We start from the raw sequence: 23773 nt of genomic DNA, 5'->3' as shown, positions 1-23773 counted from the left end.
ATTTTCGAAGCCATTATTTAAGGTATGGTAAGTATAATTAAGTAATGACTTAAGTGACCCAGCAGAGAAGGACCCAAAATCACATAAACCAAATATATATATTCAGAGGAAATGAAGCAAAAAAAATATCTTGTAAATGGAACCTGATGAGCTGCTTGCAAATACTTAGAAAATCAATCTTCTTGAATCATCTCTGCTAGCTGATTAAACGTAATGCTGCCAATTAATTGATTCTTCCACTCAGGGTTGCAAATTCCTCAGCAAAATAAGGGAAACCTCTTTGCCATCTGATTTAAGACATGGGATGGCAAAGACATGGGGATTTTTTGTGCCTTTTATTCTATTTGTTATTACAGACCTCAGAATATTCCATTAATACTGCAAAAACGATCTAGAAATAAGTCAAAATGTCTTAAATTAAGTGTATTTACCCTTAATTTGAGTAGGTAAAAAATAATTAGTTGCCAATGGGACGAGGATATTTACTCTTAAAGTAAGATAATTAGATAATATGCACTTGAAATAAGACAATAAATTATTTTTTTCTTATTTAAAATGTAAATTGTCTTATTCAATTGGCAAAGTGTCTCACTTCACTCCTAAATTCAAGAAAAAATGAACTTATTTTAAGAAAAAATTACTTATGTAGATTTCAATTTTTTCTAGTGAATAATTATAAGTCTCTGTGCAACCGTTCCTTGCAGCTACAGCTAGAGCTGCTACATATGTGTGCATAATCTCATTCTTATTTTTTGTAAATTATTATTAGTTCCAATATATAATCTTTTAAACAGCGGTCATTACAACTACAAAAAACAACCAATGATGTAATTTTAGTTATCTTAGCATAGCCAACAACTATAATAAAACAAGTAGCTTCAGCCACTCTATTTAATAAGGAGTTAACAAGAGCAGTTAAACGTCAGAGAGGACAAGTACTCCTCTTCAGCTAAATCTTCAAAATTCAATTCGGAGAATGTCCTGGAACATGCTGGCTTTGGAAATGTGGAAGCTTTTTTAATTTCCTTTCAAGTTTAGGATAGTATAAACACTCATGCTCAGTCTTTTAGAATATAAATGAAATTTTATTTCTGTAACACAATGCACTAAGGTAAACACTAAATATACACATAATAGTATTTTAAAGATGCTAAAGACAACATTCACATTATCTTTATGTCAAAATCAGTTGCCTGGTTAAGTTGTATTCACCTGCTGTCTCAACCCCTAAATAAGAGAGCAATCAAATGGACACGTGTTTATACATTTATAGACATAATATTCTAAGCTGTTTGATTTTATAGTAGAGTAACTGGATAGATATTATATTTTATGGAGACATCAGAACACAGTACATGGGCCAAAGCTAAATAAACGGATATGATACGTTACCTGGAAGCAAGAGACTTCAGAACAAATTTTTACTTTTCTGTGGGAGACAAAAAAAAAAAGAAAATGAAAACTAAATGTAACACCAGTTTTTATTAGATACATGTTCTGGCAGTGATGTGTTTTCTTCTTTTTTATTAAAAACCTCAAATCTTTGCCAGAATGACAAGCAATGAAAGTGTAGGAGGTTTGAAACCCATTAACACACTGCCAGACTAACTGTCATGTTTGACATGTTTACCTATTTTGTTATTTTCAGTATTTTCAAATAGCTTGACATCAGTTCTACTCAGCTACAACAATCACCCCTTAAAAAAACATACTTTTGTTGCACCTGCCACCTCTCTATTGAATTAATATTTGTTTTTGTTTTTTAAGTTGTAGTTTTTAAAACAACTTAGTTTTTAAGTATTTTGTCCATCTAGTCTTTTAATATCATTTCTAGATCTTATCTAATGTTTTAAATCAGGATTTAAGTTTGTTTTTTACCTTCTTCTTGGCCTGTAATAATTCCTGGTAGGCACTGGAACGAATGAAACGGCTATAAGAATCACTCTTCATCAATTTGTAGATGTGTTCCTGTTGAGGTAACAGAATGAGAAATCTGAAGGTTAAAAGCTACACTTACAGATAAATAATACTCTATTTTAATATCAAAGGACAAAGTTTCTATTTCTCTATATTAGTATTTTGCTAATTTGTCTTATCAGTATGATTAGTTACTTAATAACTGACCTGTGCATCTTCGAAGGCATACCGTCCAGGATCTTTTACATTCTGAGTGGTTTTCCCATAGCTCTTGGAGTCCACATTAATGGCACTGGGTGCTCCAGGGGCCAGAAACTCCAGCCAGATTTCCTGAACACGAGTTGGGACCTCTCTGATGGGGCGCTTTTTTAGTTCTTGGACTGCAAGCCAGAACCTGAAAAACAAAGCAAGCAGGAAAAACAACACATGCATAATTGTTGAAAATTACTTTGATTTCATAGGGGATAAAAAACAAGCATATTTCTTTTAGCTCATACTGATGTCTTGGCACTTGCTTTGGTAGCTTCAAGATCATACATTTTAGCAGGTTTGTGGGAGGGCACAGAGTGTGGGAATAACTACTTATTGCTTCTACTTATCGGGGAGCATTTAATTTTATGTCACAACATAAGACCTCAATTGTCTTCTAAACTGGTCAATCTGAGGTTAATCAACACTTTTTTAGGAAAACTGGTCATGGTGCTATTACAACACTTTTTAAATGCATCACATTTAAAATAATGATAAAAAGTTACAATGAAGTTTTGGGGGGAATTAGTATCAGTATTTAAGAGGGACAGTTCAGGCACATACCATCAGAGGGAGCTAATGTGGCATTCATTTATGCTTGTCTCATTGTATGCTTTCTACTAACAGTTATTCCTTTTTGACTGGAGAAAGCAATGGAAGAGAAAACATAATATCGTAGAAGAATAATATATTTTAATACATAAAAAAAAAATTCTTTTAACATCTTAAAATTCAGACTTAGTGTATATTTCTATCGCATTAAGTTAACATACCTTTTAAACAGTTTGAAAAAGCCCAAAGGAAACAGTCTGATTTTTTTTCTCCAGACCCCGCCAAAGGAAACTCAAATTTATTCCCAATATCTTTATTTGCTTTAGTAAAATTAATTGTTGCAGAATTTTTTAAATATATATATATATATATATATATATATATATATATATATATATATATATATATATATATATATATATATATATATATATATATATATATAATGCATGTATATAGTAAGTATATTCAACTTAAAACAATGGCATCTGCACTGAGTCACCCTGATAAACAAGCAAAGCTCATGGATGCATGACAACCTTTAAAAGTTGATGATGATGGCTCTAAACATCCTGAAACCTAAATGTCCTAAAACCACAAAAACTTTCCACATAACAAAACATTGTTTAACTCCTGCAAAGGAGTCCTAAGGCGATAAATCACTCGGCTTTCGAACAAGTCCTGAGCTTTTTTAATTCTAGCTGATTAATTCATTGTACTGTGTAAAGATAACGATGGTTAATATATTAATATAGCCGATTCCCAAATAAGTTCAACATTTTGATCAAATCTAAAAGGAATATTATGTTGAGGTTCTAAGTTTTCTTTATTTACCTGAGATTCTCTGAGCTAAATTCAGATTCAAGAAACTTGAGGAACTGCTCTCTTCCAACAGGATCTTTCAAAACCTCATCAATGCCAAACGCCCATCGCTTTACCCTCTGCTGGCCTGGTTCTTTACTTAAGAAGACAAAAAGCAGGGACATTCAAAAAAAGATACAACTACATCGCCGTAACAAACAGGTAAAGATATTAAAGTGAATATTTGATGAGGTCATGTAGCTACCTGGCTTCCAGTTCCCAGAAGGTGGTATCATCTGAGATCCAGGGGTTGGATGGATCAGGAAGTGAGAGGCATGGGTCATATTCAACATACTGCTCTGTGTAACCCAGCAAACTGTTCCAAACAAAAGAACATAAATAGAAAATTAACTGAAATATCATAAAAGGGGAAATCTTTAAATATGTATTAAAGTGATTGAAATAAACACACATGGATATCTAAGGGGTGCCCGGTGCTTTTGAACTGTTTTCTTAATGCTTTCTTTGAATGTCTGTTGTCTTCTTTTTGCTGTTATGTTCTCTACCTCTCATCTAATACAGGTATGGAAGCAGACCTCTAGGAGTTACTGTATATCTTCTGTGTTGTCTGTTTTTGCTGTTTTGCTTTATTCTCTCTATTTTCTTGCACTGTTTCCTGTCTCTATCTCTTTCTCTCTCACCTTGGCGCTTATACCCGCTTTCTTTCTCAAATCACTTTCCGTCTTCGTGTCCGACGTATTCAATTTGCAAAACAGGAACCAAAAATGTGCTATATTTTTGAAACCAGATGTTTCAAACTAAATGAAACGTTATATGAATCTAAACCAGCATCAGAGTCACCAAAGCTCTTGATTCCTGTGCATAGAGCAGTTGAAAAGCTGCATAAATAAATGAGGACACAATAAATAATGTTTACCTCTCTGCCACTTTGGACATTTTCAGCCGATGCCGGTCTAACTGTAATTGCCAAAAGGTGATCTGAAACAAAAGAGACATAGAAGTAGAAGTAGAAGATTAATTGATTATTGAAATAATTTTCAACTAATTTGTTAAATGTTTAATCATTAAGTAGAATATACTGTAAACTATACCTATTGCTGACAGAGCAACACATTTAGAACAGAACTTATACCAAATTTCTAAAAAAAAAAAAAAAACATATATGTATAAACATAATTTATATATTTTATAATTGTATAAAAATATAAATATTTTGCATTTAAGAACAAAAAAAATATTTTTGTCCATTAATATGCTCTTTCCACAACTCCTGAAGTGGAAAGACCTACTTTAAGGAACCTTTGGCTATCTGATTATTAATCAATTTATCAAAAAATATTCAACAGATTAATCTATGTGCATAATAATCATTAGTTGCAGCCCTAGTTTGCATCATATCTCATTATTTATTGTATTCTGTATAGGGATTCACGTTGACCTAACCTTGTCCTGCAGCTCTTCTTCTGTAGGTTGTTTGGCTTCTGGAACCGGGGTGTGGGTTGGACTGTGGGTACGGATGTCATTCTGCAGCCCATAGACAGACTGAGACGACAAACCAGACACACATATGCATTAGCATTAGAAGCTTGGAATTGAGAGACAAATACAGACAACAAGCACAAAAATGGCTTATAATTACAATACATGTACCTTTCTGGTTTTGTGTGGATTTTTCATTCTGGAGGACTTCTTTATATCAACTTCTGTTGTATTAACACATCCAGGCTGAGAAAAGAGAGAAAGGGAGAAAAAATCATGGTTTAATTTCTTCTCACACTTTTTGTTTTAGCTAGTTTTTTCCCTCCCCCTGTAAATATTTCCTGTAAAATGGATACATATTATAGTTTCATTGTAATGAGATGTGAGATGAGACAATTGTCAAATTATTAAGCTTTTCACATTTTCATTGAGACAAACAGACAACATTGTCTTTAGACTTTGAAATACAGAAAACAGAAAAACCCAATATTAATTGAAAATTAAGTAAAAAATACTTTAGTAAACATGGGCAAACTTTACTATTCATGAAGCCCAAATTACTGTCCCACCTGTTTTACTGCATATTTTATAGACATTTTCATGTCATTCTTTCCAAGCTTCCAAATATCTGATGAACTGCTGTGGTTTATCCTGCTGCATAGTGACATTTTCTTCAGCATTCTCATCTCCCTCAATACCATGTGCTTAATAGTCACATCAAGGAAAGGTGCTGCAGGCTTTAGACGTTTGCGTGCCTGAACCTACTGTAAATATATCACCTAAGGAATTTGGAGCTCATTGGCAGCCATGCGGTTTTGGGTATGCACTTACAGTACATAGCCAGCAGGTGGCATTATATAGAGCAATACATTAAAGTCCGTTATATGGTCTTATTTGCAAGTGTAGGACAAACACCCACACATACAGAGAAAAACAGCTTATGGGATAATAGTCCAATGTAGAAACCACCATCGGTAGTGAGTCTAGAATTGTGATCACAATCCCTTTCCCCTTCAGCACTGATGCAACAAAAGATGCATCAGTCTGTCGTATTAATATATGCATACGCATGTGTTTCACACTCCCACTCATCCCTTACATTTATAATGTTTTAATCTGCTTTATTTCTCTCTGTATGATCTTTTTGCCTATGTGGCTTTGATCTAAAACACAGCAAATATATTGCTCTTATAATCATTTTATGTATGCAGATATCTATCATTTAAATCATTATAATTGTAACATACTTGAAAAACATAGTTTTCTTTGTAAAAACACTATTAATTGTGTTATTGCAGTGCCTCTGCAAGTGTATTCAAACACTTTGAAACTACATTCACTAAAACAAAGAGGACCACTGGAGTGAAGTAGAAAACATGCATAGTTTTTCTTTGTTTACAAAATATTATAAAAAACATGTTTTTTAAAACTCTTTTTGAGGGTCCAGTGTTGGATTAGTTTTAGATATGGGCCAAAAAGACCAGTGAAAATCTTCATTCTTATTAAGAGCATGAATAAGAAGGCTGTACACTGCAAAAACAATCCAGAAATAAGTAAAAAATTGCTTAAATTAAGTATATTTAGCCTTAATTTGAGCAGGTAAATAAGATGATTTGCCAATGGAATGAGTATTTTTACTCTTAAAATAAGATAAATAGATAATATTTACTTGAAATAAGACGATAAAATAGTTTTTTCTTATTTTAAAAGGAAATTGTCTTGTTCCATTTGCAAAGTGTCTTACTTACCTCCTCAAATCAAGGAAAAACACACTTATTTTAAGAAAAAATAACTTATTGAGATTTCTATTTTTTTGCAGTGTATTTTTAATAATTCATTTTATTAAATAAAAACTGTGTAGAATATGTATGATATCTTGTAACACTTCTAGTAAATTCTAATTAAAATATATTCAAATTTATAGCTGTATTATGAAAAAGATTTACTATTGACCCTAAGAGAACAGCTTTTCAATTCATGGTATTATATATTTACACAAAACAGACTGAGGGCCTCTTTGGAATGTGCTACCTCCTTAAAACCACTCACCATCCACAACAGTTCCTTTGGGGTGAAGGCACACTTTTTCCACAAATAAATGACTTTCTGCTAATCAAATCCACTATGCTTAACCACACGGCAAGTAAAAAAATAATGTCAAGGAGCAGGAAATCAGACTTTCAGAGTACAGCTCCCGGCTGATTGAACAAGTGATCCTAATCTCGCCCCCTTGCAGGAGAACAGAGCAAAGAAACCCGACGGTCCTCACTGTGAAATTCGAATTAATATTGATTATGTTGCTCCAAGGACGCATAAATTGAACTTTTTATTTTCCAATTAACCAGCAAACTGTCTTTGGGAGAAGCACAACAGAGGAGACCCTTTAAACTCGGGAGGGAGGAAACTAAATGCTAATGCGAAGCAAGTGTGCAGGGAACAAGGTAAACAGCGCAGCTGAAGCTGATGTGTTGTGACAGTTATTGATGTGGCATTTCATGTGTATGACAAAGGCAAATACACATCAGTGATCTGCAGTGGCTTTGCTTCTTTACAACATTTAAATGTTGCAGGTAGCATGTTAGATTGTATAATCCATAGAGTGCTTCTGACTGCATGACATTTTTAAAACACAATTTCTTTTTTAAAAACCTTATTATATTCCTAGTGGGAGTGAAATGAGTGTAACAAACATATGTAGGGCTTTTTCTTAAGTCAAATGAACAGTGCCTTACCCCTTGAATTACAGACTTGAATATTTTGTCAGGACTGTATGTGATGGACCGACAATGAGAAGTGCATATTTGGAAAGTATCCATTAAACAAGGCATTACTTAAGATATGAGAGGTTTTTTCATGCATTTTTATTTTGTTCTTGTGAATCAATACTTTGTAGAACCACTCTCTGCTTCGATAACAGCTGCAATTACACTCTGCAATGTCTCTTCCACCTTTGCAAATTGACTGAACGTTTTTGCCCATTCTTATTTAAAAAAAAAAAATGCTTAAGCTCAGTTAGCTGTGGTGAGAGCATCCAAAATGTTAATATTGCCACAGATTATCTGTAGGATTTGATTTTTTTTTTCAACACATGAGGATATTTTGATGAAACTGCACTTCAAGTTCAGGTGTCTTATATTCAATTTGTTCAATTCCTCCAATTTAACAGTTAGTCATCAGGGAGAAATTTGGTGACACTTTCTCCAAATCAAATATAAATCAAGCCTTTATGAGGAATAGATTCATGACAGTGGGTGATTATTTACTAAATAATTTACTTTAAAAGGTCGTTAATTGCATGGGGTTTTACTTAGAGGTCTCAGAGTAATGGGGGCACAATACTGTGATAAGCATGTTCTCAGATTTTACTTATTAAAATTTCATGCTTCATTTTTAGTCCTGTTTATTATGATCTATCACAGGACATCGTAAGGAAACTGACTGAACTGTGTAGCTTGTATTTGTTGTATGTTCTGTATAAACAAAATGTAAAAAGGTTCATGTATGAAATTATTTTAAGGCATTCTAATTATTCTTTCAACTAAGCATCTTAGAGAAGGTTGTGCAGCTTGATTCTTCTTTTTTACATATATTATTTTCTGCAATTAAATGAATCCCAGCAGAGCCAAGTCACATCAATGCAATAGGTTAATTCACTCACCACTGGTCTGTGCACATCCCAAAATGCTCTTTCCTGACTGTCGAGAATTTTCCTCTCAATTTTGTCCCTTTTCTTGTCAACCCTGGGGATGAAAAATAAATTACAACTGTCTCTATCCAGTATCATTATTAAATATTCTTAATCTAGCTTGCACATCTATAAAGGTTTATGCTGATATTCAGCAGCCGTGAATTACTGACTTGATTCATAACAACAAGAGGACTGACTTATTATGGCTTTATACATGTGGGGTTCTTTTAGAAACCTACTTTGCTTGTGCTTCTGCTTGCATAAAGATGAACTCCCATTTCCTGGCAAAAGCTCTCTGTAGCCTTGCTAAGCTCTCCTGTGGGTGAAACAGAAAATAAAAATTAGAAAAGAAAGGCTTTTGAGGAAACATGGCTTGTTCCGTCTGTCCGACATGCTGCTGGCTGCAGCCTTTACTACTCTCTGATTACATGGAAAACAAAAACAGAAATAACCAACTCACTGATTCAGCACAGAATCAAAACATATTTTTTTCTTCTTAGCTATAAAGAAAATGAACACAAAAGGCTCTGGAGGTGTGCTAACACACAAATAGTGGGCATGTCTGAAGGTTTACTTAACTTACTGCTTCATAGTCTGCAAGCTCCAGACGTGCTTTGTTTTGCATTGTTCTTTTGCAGAGGTAAACAGCTGGGGAAGAGAAGGGAAAAAGAATGGTAATAAAGAGAGAACAGAATATCAGCTTGGCTTTAACAGCCTTAAGTGGCTCTGCTTTTATGCATTTAATCCTCTCAAATGCACATTTAGACTGGCCACATAAAGGTCATTTAGCTATGCATGCTGCAAATGTGTCTGTTACTACAACGCTGGTGTGTGTGTCTCTGACTTTTGATCTCTTCCTAGGCTATAATCATCCCTTCATCTCTTTGTTAACGGACCATAATGCGGGAGATTCATTATGCCATTAGACTGTTTTCATTATGGGGCATCATGCACGTGAGTCAGTTGCTGCATCTGCTGTTCTCTAACTTCCCCCAGCTTTCCCAGGATTATTCCCACAGTGCGCTTTGGCCTTTTCCCTCTTCTGCTGCAAATTAAAGACCTGTCGGTGTACAGGGATTCAATGAAAAAAAAACAAAAAAAAAACATTTTGTATAATATGAAGGCTTTATCTCCACTCTGCTTGGCTGTAAAAAGGAAGAGCTCATCCCTGTATCAACATTAAACTATTCAGCCAACTGTGAACAACATGAACAACAGGTGCATGCATACAGACACGTGTCATGTTTTGTACAGATGCATCACACTGCAGCAGTTGGAGAGAATAGCTAATGAAGAAACATTGGACCAAGGTGTGTAACTGGGATTCTTTGTTCTGTTATATATAATTATGCACAAGTTTTCAGCATTTCCTTTAAATAAATTGATTTGCAAAGGCAGTTAAGCCTATTTCCTTTCTATATCATTTTGTCAGACAAGTTTTAATCTGAGATACTATGCAATAGAGCAGGGTTTTTTTTTATGTATCACGAGACATCGACAAGTTGGGAATCAGAAGAGGCTTTTCAGAATGATCCTGATGTGACCTGAGAAGTATGGAGGGCTAAGGTAAAATAAATTCTTCTTTCATGAAACAAATAAATGTACCATTTAATTTGATGTTAAATAATCAAATGTACCATTTCTTCTTCTAATACATTATGTTATGAATAAATGCATATTATGAAATTATGAAATGCATAATTAAATGTCATGCTACATAATTAAATATACTCTATACGATACAATATTTTATTGTGTTAATTTAACTCCAGATCCAAGATCTTATTTTCAAGAGAGATGAAAGAAAACAACAAAAACTCTTTGATGAATAAACAAACTGAAATAATGCGAGGACAAAGTAAATAAAGAGGATGCGCTTCTGAGGAACAGAGGTGCAACCTCTGTGTACCCCGATATGCACTGCGGCTGACGGATCGCTTTGGGACCTCAGCACATTGAGGCGTGCGCATCACGGCATGTGCATCGTGGCTGGCACATCACTTGGAGACCTCAACACATCACGGTGTGCACATAACGGTGGATATATTGTATCCACACCTCATTACAGCAGGTTCAGTGCAACCACAGAGCATCACAGTGGCCACATTGCACCCACAGCCATCACATCACCTAGCACCTATTGTGTGAGAATGTTGGTCTAGTGGTTAGAACAGTGTGCTTGTGCTCTGAGAAGGTTGCAAGTACCGGTACCTGGTTTGATCCCCACAGCCTCCACTCTGGGTTCCTGTGCAAAACCCTTAACCCCATGCTGTTCCCCAGGCGCCACACAATGGCAGCTCACTGCTCCCCAAGGGGATGGGTTAAAAGCAAAGAGTAAATTTCCCCATTGTGGGACATTAAAGGGAATTTTTTATTTCTTTTTTTCTACGGTAATCCTTTTCTAGGTTACTCCCCCAAGTGTACGTTGATTCTCAGCATCAAAGTACCTGCCGGGGCCCGTGCGCCTAATAACTTATTTCATTTATATCTTTATCTGCTTTTATCTCCTTGAACCCCAGTCGGCCTCAGCAGATGGCCGCTCACACTGAGCCTGGTTCTGGAGGTTTCTTCCTGTTAAAAAGGAGTTTTCTTCTCCACCGTCGCTAAGTGCTCAGTGTGATAGATTGCAGAGTCAATGGGTCATCGCAATCAGCTGGTTTTCCTTTGATAGAAATATTTTAAACATTAGGATTGATTTACATGTATACATAAATTAAAAAATACTTTTATAATTGCAGCTTTTTTCTTTGAGTGTCTCCAGGTTGAACTATATGTCTCATCTTTAAGACTGGTATTAGTAAAAGTAGTTCTAAAAAGAATGTGTCTTTTTTGCTCCGTGATGAGTTATGATCGGTCACATATACTCCCAATAAATTACTTTGAAGTTTGTGATAATCTGACAAAAGTGTCACAACGTTCAAGGTGGTCAAAAAATTCTGCAAGGCACTTTAAGGAAGAAATTAGGAATACAAAAATAAAACAGTTCTCTCACCATAGTCTGTGTTTTCAGGTTCCCAGCAATTTGACGGCCAAAAGTATGGAGTCTGAGAGAAAGATAGGAACATTGTCAGGGAAGATACAAAGAGACCAGCACAAAACAAACCAAAAGAGTTCTTTAAATCTATGTATTTTACTGCCATCAAAATAGGGCCTGCAGATACAGAGCGACATCAGTCACAGCAAAATATTTAGCTGTATAATGGACTTGGTGTTGGATATAAGAGACATAAGTTCCCTTCAGAAAGACCTGAGAGCAGACAGGAACATGAATCTTGACCCTCCTTGGGGCAGCATTGTATAGACTGGCCTCAGATGAGAACCGATTACACATAAAAGCAAAGTGACGCCAACCACCAACAAAACAGCCTTAGGTATTGATTTACTCTGGTCAGTTCTTTGTAGCATACTTGGAGAGAAAAAAGAAAAATCACTAAAACTGTCAGAGTCTTTATGGGCATTCAGAATAATGTGGTTTTTCTTCTATGTTTGTGAGCAATTAAGAACAATGAAGTACTGCAATTCCAATTTATCTCTTTTTTCAAGCTGCACAATAGAGAAGCAGCACATCCAGGTTAGACCGGTGGTCGATTTAAACCAAAATAAACTGAATTTAGCACTTTTTTCCCAGGAAATCTTGAGGTAGACTTAAACAACAAATGAAAACTCTGCTCATGCAATGTCAGATGTTAAAGTCAATTCAATTTATGTAGCCTCTATAAAAACAGCAACAGCACAAAAGGTTTGCAGTTACAACAATCACAAAACAGCAAATAAAATAACTGCATTCAAGTTAAGTAAAACTAAAGGTAAATACGACAAGATTTTAAGACATATTTAGCATCTGATACAATGACAAGGGAGAAGACAAGCATTTCTAAAAGATGTTTAAAAGTGTATCTTGTATAATTTGTCCTCTATAATTAGTTTATTTAAGCATTTTTGAATTTAGTCAGTTTGAAATTTTCCAATTTGGTTGGTTTTGTAAAAGTTAGGTTTAAATTTGTTAAACAAATAAACTTTAAATGGTAAAAGTTTTCACAAGTGGATCATAAGTTGGCAAGAATTTAAATAGTAAAATAACATTTATCTGTAAGATAAATGTTATTTTATTCTGAAAAATGGCATAAATTTTTAACATCAAAATTTACATATTTTTGTTTTATTAACCTCAGGTGCAAGGGTGGACATAGGGGGGCCGTCCCCGCACAGCCAGACACTTGTGCCTGCCCTGGACGGGGAAGTGTTTTATTGGCTTTTGTTTTTTACTCTGGAGTGGTCAACTTTCTAATCATTCCTATCTTTGATCTGTCAATCCCACAATCTGACCAATGCAAACATAGAGCAAAGGCATCATGCTAGCCACCTACACATGGTAAGGGGGACAGGTCATTGAGGCGGCTGTGGTCACCATAGCAGGTGCTGCATGAATATGGGGGCTGTTGCCAAAAGGGCTGATGGAACAGACAAGAGTGGGCAGAAAGCAGTGGGATACATTTCCGTTGGAAGCTAAGGTCTGAAGTCATCAATGGACTAAAAGTTCATGCTTGGAGAATTATCTGCATTAGCAAGAAGCCAAAAGTGTAACAACCAAATGGAATAAATTAGATTAATGACATCACAGCTACAACAATGTTTATGTTATGTACTTTTCACTTTATGGTATGTTACATTTCTCTGTGCCCTAACACACATAAACCTGGGTAAGTTGCAGGCCTGAAGGTTAACACCCTGATCTGATCAATATGCCACCATATCTAAATCAAATTTTCTTTTTGTCATAACACACAGACATAAGTTAATAACATTTATAGACAGAAAACAGACTAGAATCCTTAAAATATACTAAAACTGCAACACAAGAAGATATGTTTATGTTCATTGTAGCATGTAGTATTTAAAAAAAGTACAGCATGTGCTGAAATGGGCTGGAGGCATAGTGGTGTAGTTTAGTTACTGCCACCAGGGAGATGATCGCCTTTTCAGCTTTGGGAAATACTGTCTGATTTTATTTATTGATTTTATTTTTTTTTATCAGAGGTGGGTAGAGTATCCAAAAATTCCACTTAAGTAAGAGTAGCACTACTTTATCATATTTTAACCCCCTTTTTACCCCCTTTTCTGCAGCTGGGTCTGTGTATTACCAAAGCTTGCCCAATTAAACTCCAGACAAAAATGTATTTCAAGTTAAGGTTATTTGATGTTGAAGGGATAATGTTCTGTATATGGATTTCCTTACCTGAAATCTATAGAAAGTACCGTCATCTTTGAGAGTGAGGACATGGTCTGATATAGGGAAGAAGTAGCCATGTGCAGCCATCAGTGTTCCTAAGTGAAGAGCTTCCACTTGAATGAAAATAAAAACAGATAGAAAGAAACACAATATAGATTACAACTCTGTTTCTGTATTTCTCCTGTTATTCCCAAAACTGTTACTGTAAAAATGATCATATACATTTTATAAAAGTCATATTCTGTAATTTATCCATTTTTTAAAAAAATTAAAAAAATAAAATTAAAAAAATAAAAGTACCACCAATCCAATCAGGTGGTTAACATGTTTCTTTAATCCAGCGTCTCCTTATTAAATCATGTTTACTATAATGTATTCTAGCTTCAAGTCATGTTTTCATAAGCAGAAGGAGGAAAATTATTTTATTTAAAATAAATTTTAAAAGAATTTATTAAATATGACCATATTAGATACTGTATATCATAAAATGACTTTTGCCATTTTATCTTTTCCGCATTTTGTCACATTTATTGGTAACCATTCATAAAAAACAAGATAAAATAGCCTTAATAAGCAAAGGAGAGGGGAAATAAAAATCTTTGCATTGATATTCTACCTCTTTACTTAGACACATCTGAATAAAACTGTCTGCCATCGATTGGCTTTAGATGGGTTAGTCTGTTAAAACAGCAGACAATCTTTCCAAGACGCTCATCCATCCTCGACTTTAAGAACGACTTTGAGCACCAGCCCTTGAATCAGGAACTGCTGCTTTAAAAGCATCTGAGAGTACTCTGACAGATGGATAGGCAGGCCTCGGTTCTAACAACGCGCAGCACAGCCGGGGATCTAGCTGATTAGCCCACCTTCAGCGGGAGAGGCGGAACTCATCAGTCACATCACCTGGTGTTGTGCCTGGTTGGAGTGGAAAACCGCTTCCTCTCGACGCTGCACAGCACATGGTTTTCCGTTCCTGATTTAAACCATCAGATAATGAAAACATCTCATCTTCCTCTACTGGATGTCTCATCTGCCACCAGGTATTTCCTGCAGTTGTAAATCTGCAAGACCTTTGTTGAGACTCATGTTTCTTTCAATGTGTTGACACATTTTGTTCATTAGCAGCAGGCAGAGGAAACAATTCATTTACATGATATTTTATGCAGCAGCGCTTTAATCTCTTAGTTTCAAGCAAAACTATAATATGCAGCTGTTAAAATGTCGCCCATAGTCTAAGGATGCAATAACAGAGGCTTAGTGAGTAAAACATGTACATCACAGCCCTCTCACTCTCTGACAGATTCACAACGCCTGCATGTGTGAGGGATAAATATAGATCAGCTTTTCCCTTAGCACAGAGAAGACTGTTACAGCTTTAAGAGTATGGGGTGTGACATTGTGTATATGTGTGTGTCTATAAGCACATTTGTGTCAAGGCTCCATTTATTAATAAATAATGACTCACCATACTTTATTAAAATCCCTTGACTCATTAACGCAGCCACTTCATCTTACATGTTATGTGTAAGAGCAATATTATCCTTTCAACATCGTCATCTTCTACACTGCCATTATTCAGTCTTTCCTGGGTTTATCTATTTCTGTGCAGTTTGGCTCATTAACAAAACAGGAGAGGTCCAAACTTCAATGAACAATTAAGACTGCTGTGACAAGATGGATACCCAAAGTACACAATCACATGCTGTGCAGAGTTCTTCTGGAGTTTTTAGAAGGTAAGACATATTCATTAAAGATATTATAGTTAAACACTTAGCTTTTATTGGAAATTAACCTTTAAACGTGCAGCAAATCAGTTCTACTCGATGTATCTCAGGATCTCAAGTAAAAATGTTATGGAGTTCCCCTCTTCAGGAGATATTCTTAATTTTTGTGGATTAAAAAGCGTTTAAATTGTTGAGACAAAAGATAAACGTCATTATTCAAAAATGTATTCACTCTAGGCCGATCCATGTGTGCTTCCTCAGAAATAATTTTAGTGATCTCTCCTTCACAGTTTGGATTACTTGCTGTTTTACATGCAATATCAGACTCTAGCTGGTACACAATTGGACAGTTTAATACTTTATCATTGTTTTTCTTTCTTCTTTCTTTGCTTTGTACCTGCTCTTTCTGTTGAATTTTTTCCTCAAGTGTGTATCTAGCTTTGCCTATTAATGTACAAGAAATTGCTATTCTTAAATACCAACCACAGTGTGATCAGTATAACCACCATGGAATACATTTTTAATTACTTCATTTCTTCAAAGCAAATTTTTCATGTGTTTAACAATTTTAGCCATAATTCTATATTATATACTGAATTGTAAAAATAAAATTTTACAGGAGTTGTAAAAGCTTTCAACTATAATGTATTTTATTGCAGTAAAATGTTTATATCAGCTATAGTTAATTGATGTATGCTTATGAAATTTATGATGTAGTGAAAGAGCTTGAAAAAAAAGCATTTTTTTTCCTGTGGGATGAACATAGTTTCAGCCATTTCTTAAGGGAAATAAACTGACATTATACTAACAGCTATTCAACTGTAGGCTACACTTGAACCCAGTTAACAAACATAATATTGACATTTTGGTGAGTATGCATCATGGAGAGCGAGACTAAAGTTGCTTGCGGCAGTTTCTTTTTTTTTCTGTAATATCAGATCTGTGCATATAACCATCCTTTCATCCTCATTTCATAAAATGATTTTTGCTTTTCTCACTACATGCTTGTAAATACAGACATGGACATATTTATTAATTTAATTTTTTTGATTAATTTGAAACAGTTTGCATACCAAGATTTATGTGTATTTTCTAATAATAATAAGGACTGAATTTGAATGAATTTAGTTTGATTTTAATTAGTCTGGAGCCTACCAAAACATGTATTGATCAAGTCAATGTTTACTGTAGTTTAAATACTGCATTTTTAATGGGCCATTGCCATACAATTCACACCACATGTCAGTAAAAAACAAGCTAATAATATTCCCCTGTAACATTTGGACTATATGTTTTTAAAAGAAGGATTCCTGAAGAATCTAGAAGGGAGCTAGGAGAAAGAGACTCATACAAGAGGGCAACAGAGGGTAAACAAGAAACACGAACTCTAATACAACCAAAAATAGCTAGAATAACACAAAATGGAAATAAAAGCCATGAAAATTCAGAGAGAAAACTTAAAAAAAAAAGTATGACATCTATTTGCATAGTTATTGAGCAGAATCTATTCATTTTTTAGAAATCCTCTCATATTTTAAATAAAACACAACACAGATACTGTCCAATGTGGATGAAGAAAATCTGGAGGCCATGAAGCTCTTTGCATATTTATTTAAACATTAGGTTTTGTTAGTTTCCTTTATAACAAACTCACAGTGTGGTGGCAAATTAATAATGAGTTCTTGTCCTTGGATGAGTTCCTACATTATAATGCACTGTTTAAATCAATGGTTAAGCAGTTATAGGGTTATAAACTGAAAGATTAGGAGCCATTTAAATTAATATTTATTAATGCCAATGTTGAATTCTGTTACACAACAAGGTAAACAGTTACACTAACCAATGGGAAATTAATTATGGTAAAAGTTTAGAAAAATAAATATTTGGAATCACCGGTTTAAATTTACTTAAAATAAAGATTTACATCATGTTGCATTATTATAGTAGCCCCATTTACACTACCCTCTGAAACTGACCGGTGCAGAGTTCAGACCGAGCTTGGAGCAGCTAACTGTACCGAGTTTGGTTCCTTATGGCCGTTTACACATAACACTAGCACAGTTCCTCGCCTCCTAGTGACGATCTACGGAACCAAAGCTCTATAGAGGTAAACAAGCAATTCAATATGGCGGCGGCTGTAAAATTCAGGAGGTTTTGTTGTAATTGTCAGATTTCATGGTTAGCGGAGAGTCAGGCAAAAAAGGTGAATTTACTTGACAAAGTCAGCATTTACAAATGATAGTCTAATCATGGCTTACAGAAGCAGGAAACAATGACAGGCTTTGAGGTTAATCACACTGCTAAACAGAATCATCATTGGAAATCATGTGGCAAGGAAGGGAAGCCTGTATTTTTATGAATGTCTGAAATTTCTGACTGTAAGAAGATGACTAGGGGTGCTCATGCTCTCTTTGTTATCTGTGAACCGAGCCAGAAGTGAATCACGCCAAGCTCTACTGATGAACTAGTACCAGTTTAGCACAGTTCAGTTGTGTCTGGCACGGTCCGGTTCAGTTTTGTGTACCATTTACACTAAAGTTATCTCTGTGATCATGCTCAGACTGATCTCTGCATGGTTTCAAAAGGATAGTGTACTGTAAATGGGGCTAGTGTAAGGCTGGACATATAGTTGTGATGAAACAAGAGATGCCAAGCACACAGCAAAACCAAAACATGGTAGTGCAAGAACATGCACGTCACTGCTGCTATCACATCGGTTTTGTTAGGATCCACAATGTCATTTTTTTACAGATAGAGAATGTCACACTCACAAGCTTAAGTTGTTGCTAAGACATTTTGATTTGTTACCGAGATTGACTAAGACTCAACTTTTGTAGGGAGGCACTAAATGTAGCTTCATCAATCAGTTTGGGCAGTTCAGCTGAATGTCACTCCTTTCCCTAAACATATTTCAGTCAGAGCAGTCCTTGGTTTATAATTGGTACTAAACATAGTGGGATTCGTTTAGCAAAAAACGTTATCCTCAATCAGCTTGGATATAAGCTTATCTGCCTGTACTTAACAAACTTGCTTAAGCTGCAGCTGTAACTGTTGCACTGTGCAGAGCCCAATTACATGAATCTCTGTTAGCCTTTTGTCATTTCCTGGAGGAGTTGGTCTCAGCTAAAGTAAAAAAGATTTTAAAAAGAGCATAGTGTTTGTGACTGCAGGGCAAGACAGCATGTTTTGTGTCTGTGCTGTGAAACATGCTCAAATCAGAAAGAAATGGTCTGTAGGGACAAAGAGTGCTGCTTGCTGACATGTTTTTAGACAGGTCACTGTCAAAGGAAGTTTAGTTTAAATTGATTTAGATAAATCTTTATGAAGACATGTCTATGATTACAGCAGAAAATGTACCCAATAAATGTAAGTATGCTGAAAACAATTATTGTTGATTCAAGACAGAACAGTGCAGCAGAAGTTGAACAACTGACAAACACATCCATGCACAAAAATAATAAAATACACACACAAATCTGTGCAGATATGTAAGAAACAGAAAATGATTTCAGAGCTCTTGCACAACCAATATAAAAGTCTGATATGCATCTTCTAACATTATTAATCTTACCCAGCACTCACAAATACATTCAATTTAAAAATACTTTATTACTCCCATAGGGAAATTAAATTATTTTATTTTCAAAAACATTACCATAATCATATATATCATTTATAATTACAAAATCACAAAAAGCTTTTTACTGCTGCGGTTAAGGATGTAAGCATAAAGCATCCATTTCCATCTTGAGTTTAAATAAATGTGTGGTTTCATATTCATCATTATTCTAAATGTACCATGCAGGGTCCAAATAGCAGTTTAAGTCATTCAGGTTTTTCAATAGCTTATGGACAGAAAGATAGTTAAAAGAAAACTGTAGCACTGTGAAGCTGCTCCATGAAGCTACATTGGACAAAGGTTCTTAGGTTTAAAAATGCTGAAATGGGTTCTTTTTATGCGGTGTACACTAAAGTTGATCAAGGGATTTTCATAATTTATAACAAGAACATTTATGCAATATTAGCAGCTATTAAAGTTTCAAAGTGTGTCCTTGTGTTAAGTTCTCTCTAGTTTTTCTCAGCCAAACTACCATATCAAAGTTGCATCAGTGGAGTCAGCCAGCTCAAAAAAATCTGCCTGATAAGTTGATTCCCGTGAAAATCTGAGAAATGATACATGCAAACAACTATGAGATCCAGAAAAGCATAAGAATGTAGGTAATAATGTAGCACATATAACATTTTAATGCAGAATTTACAGAGTTTACAATCATGCGGAATTGAAGCCAAGAGTCAGCAGCAGTGGCAGAAGTATGTAAAATGAAAACGAATTTAAAAATTGCCCTAACAACCCAAACTTCAGCAATTATTACAAGTTGTGATCCCCATAATTCTTCAAAAATAATTCTTCAAAAAAATAAAATAAAAATTTGGCTGTACAGAGCATATTGTGATGCCATGTCAACCCGCAGCCATCTGGGACTGTTGGGCAGTTGGCTGAAAGAACATGTTCTCCAACTTACACGAAGCATTAACGGTAACATTACCAAAAGCCTTAACTGTAAAATCACAGATTAGAATCAGTCTAAAAACTAGAGGACTCAAGGTGCAGGCTTCAAGTTAAGCAGCTAATTGTTGGCCGGCTGTTCACTAGATAGCCGAGCAGTAAGTTCGGCTATCTGGTGTTACACCTGCATTACTCTATAAAGAACAGAACCAATAATAGGAATATTGTTTGTACAGTAACGGCTTTAATACTACAGATCCATGCAGTAGGTATTAAATTCTTACTGAAGTCTATGTATTAGACTTCTATGTATTGTGCATGTATTAAAATCCATATTTGTCATGATTGTCAGCATAGAAAAGGTCCCAGTAAGGATGTAAACTGGTAACAGAGTACTTCAATAATCGAAAACTTATAGATGGCTCGGCACAAGGACAGTAGAAAATAGAGAATGATTATAAAACAGACTGACTAGCAGAGCGATGGATTGCATGACAAAGAAAAATTTATGTCTGAAAAATTCAGACATAAACATTGAAAATTTAGGAGCACAGAAAAGGTCAGTGAGAATTCAGACTGTTATATATATATATATATATATATATATATATATATATATATATATATATATATATATATATATATATATATATATATATATATATATATATAAAGTAATTTAAAAAATGTTTCAACTAAACAAAATGGAAAAAATTGATAAGTGCTCACTTTTGATTGACATAAATGTTTCTTTTTCTTCACAAGTGGCATGACCTGTAAGTCCTTGCCGCCCCACATACGTCATGTAGAGCCACTCTTGTATGCATCCTACCAGTTCCCTCCAAAAGTGGACCATCCCACAGTCACCAGCAGCTTAACCATGACCCAGCTCTTCCTGACCCCTTAAACAGGTTGTTTGCACTCTCCACTCAGCAGAGGGTCTAAACATTCCTCTGACATCAATTAAGTGAAACAAATGTTTTCAGGGTCAGGCCACTTGACTTAATCTAAAAAAAAAACTAAATAGCGAGTTAGCACTGGTTTTCTGTTGTTTTGTTTTTTTTCAAAGTGTGCGTAAATTGGCCAATGGTTTATCATCCGATGTCTCATTTTCGTTTTAAAAAATGAAAACAAAAATACTGCTGAGTTTTTGCTTTTCATTTTTGGTTTTAAATGAAACAACAACCTGCCTGGATGTAGACTGAACACTAAAACAGGGTTTGGATGAGGAAACTAAATTGGCTAATCAGAGGAAGGATGGAAGGAGGAAGGAAGGATCAGCAGTGGTAAAATGAAAGTAAAAAAGCTGTATCCAGATATGATTAAAACACATTTTGAGTTGAACTGAGATACGAAGGAACTGTTAAACCATGGGATAACAAAATTCCAAAGAAGATTCAAAAAGAACAAAAAGCAACATTAAGGAACTACGCACAAATGAATTATGTAGCAACACTTGGATAAAATAAATTCCATAAAATATTATGGAAAAAAAAACCCAACAAAGTCCAAAAGATCACAGCACATAAATATCAATAAAAGTAAATAACCTCAATAATCAATCTCAGAGTAGAAAAAGGCAATGACTTTTAAGTAACAAAATAAAAATACCAGATATGCAATACATGTTCTGATGTTCTGTGTAAATATCCTTATTTTCTGATATTTCTTTGCAAATTTTGTACTTTCCTAAATCTGTTTAACATACATTTTGTATACATGTATTCTGGGCTAAATATTCAGCTTTGTTATTTACACTGAAACTGTCTCCATTTAGCCAAAAATGCACTAAAAGTCATAAGTCAAATTAGGGATCTTAGATTTTTTTATGACGAATCATAGAAAGTGATTAAGTTAAATTGTGTATTGAAGCTTTCTCTCCAATTATTGCTGTTTAGAAATCTACATCTGAGGTCAAGCTAAACTAACCATTGTTTTTTTTTTTTCTTTATGATTGAAACATCATAGTGTATCTCAGTAGCAGTAAAATTTACCTTGATCTTCAATGTCCAGGTTCTTCATGAGCCATTGTACAATGTCAGAACCTGTAATAACAGAAAGCACATAAATATGAATTACAGCAGTGTTGCAGAATCTTCCAAGAGCTGCAATACCTGCTTGCATATAAATGTGAGTGAAACAGAAAACAATGACACCTTTAACCTTGTCCATCAACATTGATTACCATACAAATGTATCTCGCCTTGCACTATGTAGGTGGGTAATAGACCATCCATTATCCAATATTCTTTTCTGACACCCTCTTCAGGCTAGCTCTGTTTGGCTCCAAACCATTAATATAAATGACACCAGATACAATGGCAGGTTGAAGCACTTATTATGTGCTGCATAACAACAGCATTTGTATGACTCAAAAGGTTTAATAAGTCAGAGATTGCCTTCCATGCAGCAAAACTGCATCAACAAAAGTAGAGAGGAGAAAGGGGGGTAGGCCACATGTGACCCCTGTGACACTTCAACAAGTAGTAACATGAAACTTCTTGATTGTGGCTGCCATTTTGCATCTTTACCGCTGAGAATGTGACAAAATCATTTTCCCATTTCAGACAAACATAAAAGCATCCTCTGCTCTCCCCTGGGCATTTTCACACTGCGACGCAACATGCGACTTCAGCACTTTGACTATATATTTTCCGAGCAATCATTACTGTCTATCATACTGACAGGTGAAGGTGTGTTGAGTAGACCAAAGGCACAGAAGGCAGGAAAAAGGTGTGAGACGGAGACATGGGGGAATTCATGCAGCGAGGCAGAGTAGCCTCGTGGCTGTCCTTACATCTACCACACTGCTACTCTGAGTGTCTGCATATCCCTACTATTATATCCCCTTGCATTTCAGTGTACCCAGCTTGATTTGATTTGTGATATTTTTAAGGACTAACATAATTAACATGACCCCATTTTCACACTTAAAAGGCTGACCTATTTTCCAAGAGCTGACTTTATCACAATGTGTAATTCCCCCGGAAGAATATTGAAACTAAATACTTTCACAACCATGCAGACAGCTAGATGCGCAGGTGGCAGTGTATGGAAGAATTGGAAATAACTCAACACAAAGAAAAGAACTACTAATATAGATAGATACATGTGTGCCATTTTGCTGCATAATATTTAACTGAGCTCCCCATTACTAGCAATGAAAAGAGGGAATGATCAAATGATTGTTTGCTCATCCCTACAAGTGTGTGAGCATGCTGCAGCCTTTTAGTCTTTGGTTAGTGTCTCATCTAAAAACAAACCCACAACTGACAGAAAGCCACAATATCCCACCTACTGTACACACACACACACGGCACACAATCATAGCAAACCAATGTAATTTATTTATCCAGAGTTTGGTGCTTCAAAGAGATTCAAATAAACAAATCTTTAAAGGGAAAGTGCAGACTTTGTGACCTAAAGAGTTGATGCATATGAGTTATTTCAAATAATTCCTCAGGTCAATATACAGGGCTCAGCACTGTTAATGCTACGAATGGGGCTCCCATCTTGAAATACTGGCTATGTAAGTTGGAAGAAGATGCACCGTCGTTGGCCAGATCATATGACCCGTAAGAACGTTATCGCCTTATGGACACGGC

At 35.1% G+C, this 23773-nt stretch overlaps 1 protein-coding gene across 1 annotated transcript in view; it reads right to left on the bottom strand.

Annotated features, from left to right (window-relative positions):
* Positions 1 to 23773, bottom strand: part of rgs7a (regulator of G protein signaling 7a) — a 78711-nt gene that overhangs the window by 891 nt on the left and 54047 nt on the right. The window contains exons 4-17 of the mRNA XM_038293908.1: positions 22163 to 22213; positions 13944 to 14050; positions 11700 to 11751; positions 9291 to 9355; positions 8947 to 9023; positions 8678 to 8759; positions 5191 to 5265; positions 4984 to 5082; positions 4457 to 4518; positions 3785 to 3895; positions 3553 to 3678; positions 2125 to 2311; positions 1879 to 1968; positions 1393 to 1429 (exon numbers count right to left, since the gene is read on the bottom strand). Coding sequence (XP_038149836.1) covers positions 1409 to 1429; positions 1879 to 1968; positions 2125 to 2311; positions 3553 to 3678; positions 3785 to 3895; positions 4457 to 4518; positions 4984 to 5082; positions 5191 to 5265; positions 8678 to 8759; positions 8947 to 9023; positions 9291 to 9355; positions 11700 to 11751; positions 13944 to 14050; positions 22163 to 22213 — 1205 coding nt within the window. The 3' untranslated portion in view covers positions 1393 to 1408. The remainder of the gene's footprint in view (positions 1 to 1392; positions 1430 to 1878; positions 1969 to 2124; positions 2312 to 3552; positions 3679 to 3784; positions 3896 to 4456; positions 4519 to 4983; positions 5083 to 5190; positions 5266 to 8677; positions 8760 to 8946; positions 9024 to 9290; positions 9356 to 11699; positions 11752 to 13943; positions 14051 to 22162; positions 22214 to 23773) is intronic.

Source organism: Cyprinodon tularosa, unplaced genomic scaffold (genome assembly GCF_016077235.1).
Source record: "Cyprinodon tularosa strain WSP-4 unplaced genomic scaffold, ASM1607723v1 ctg331, whole genome shotgun sequence".
NCBI lineage: Eukaryota > Metazoa > Chordata > Actinopteri > Cyprinodontiformes > Cyprinodontidae > Cyprinodon > Cyprinodon tularosa.
The sequence above is the reverse complement of the archived record's forward strand: the minus strand, read 5'-3'. Positions and strand labels throughout refer to the sequence as shown.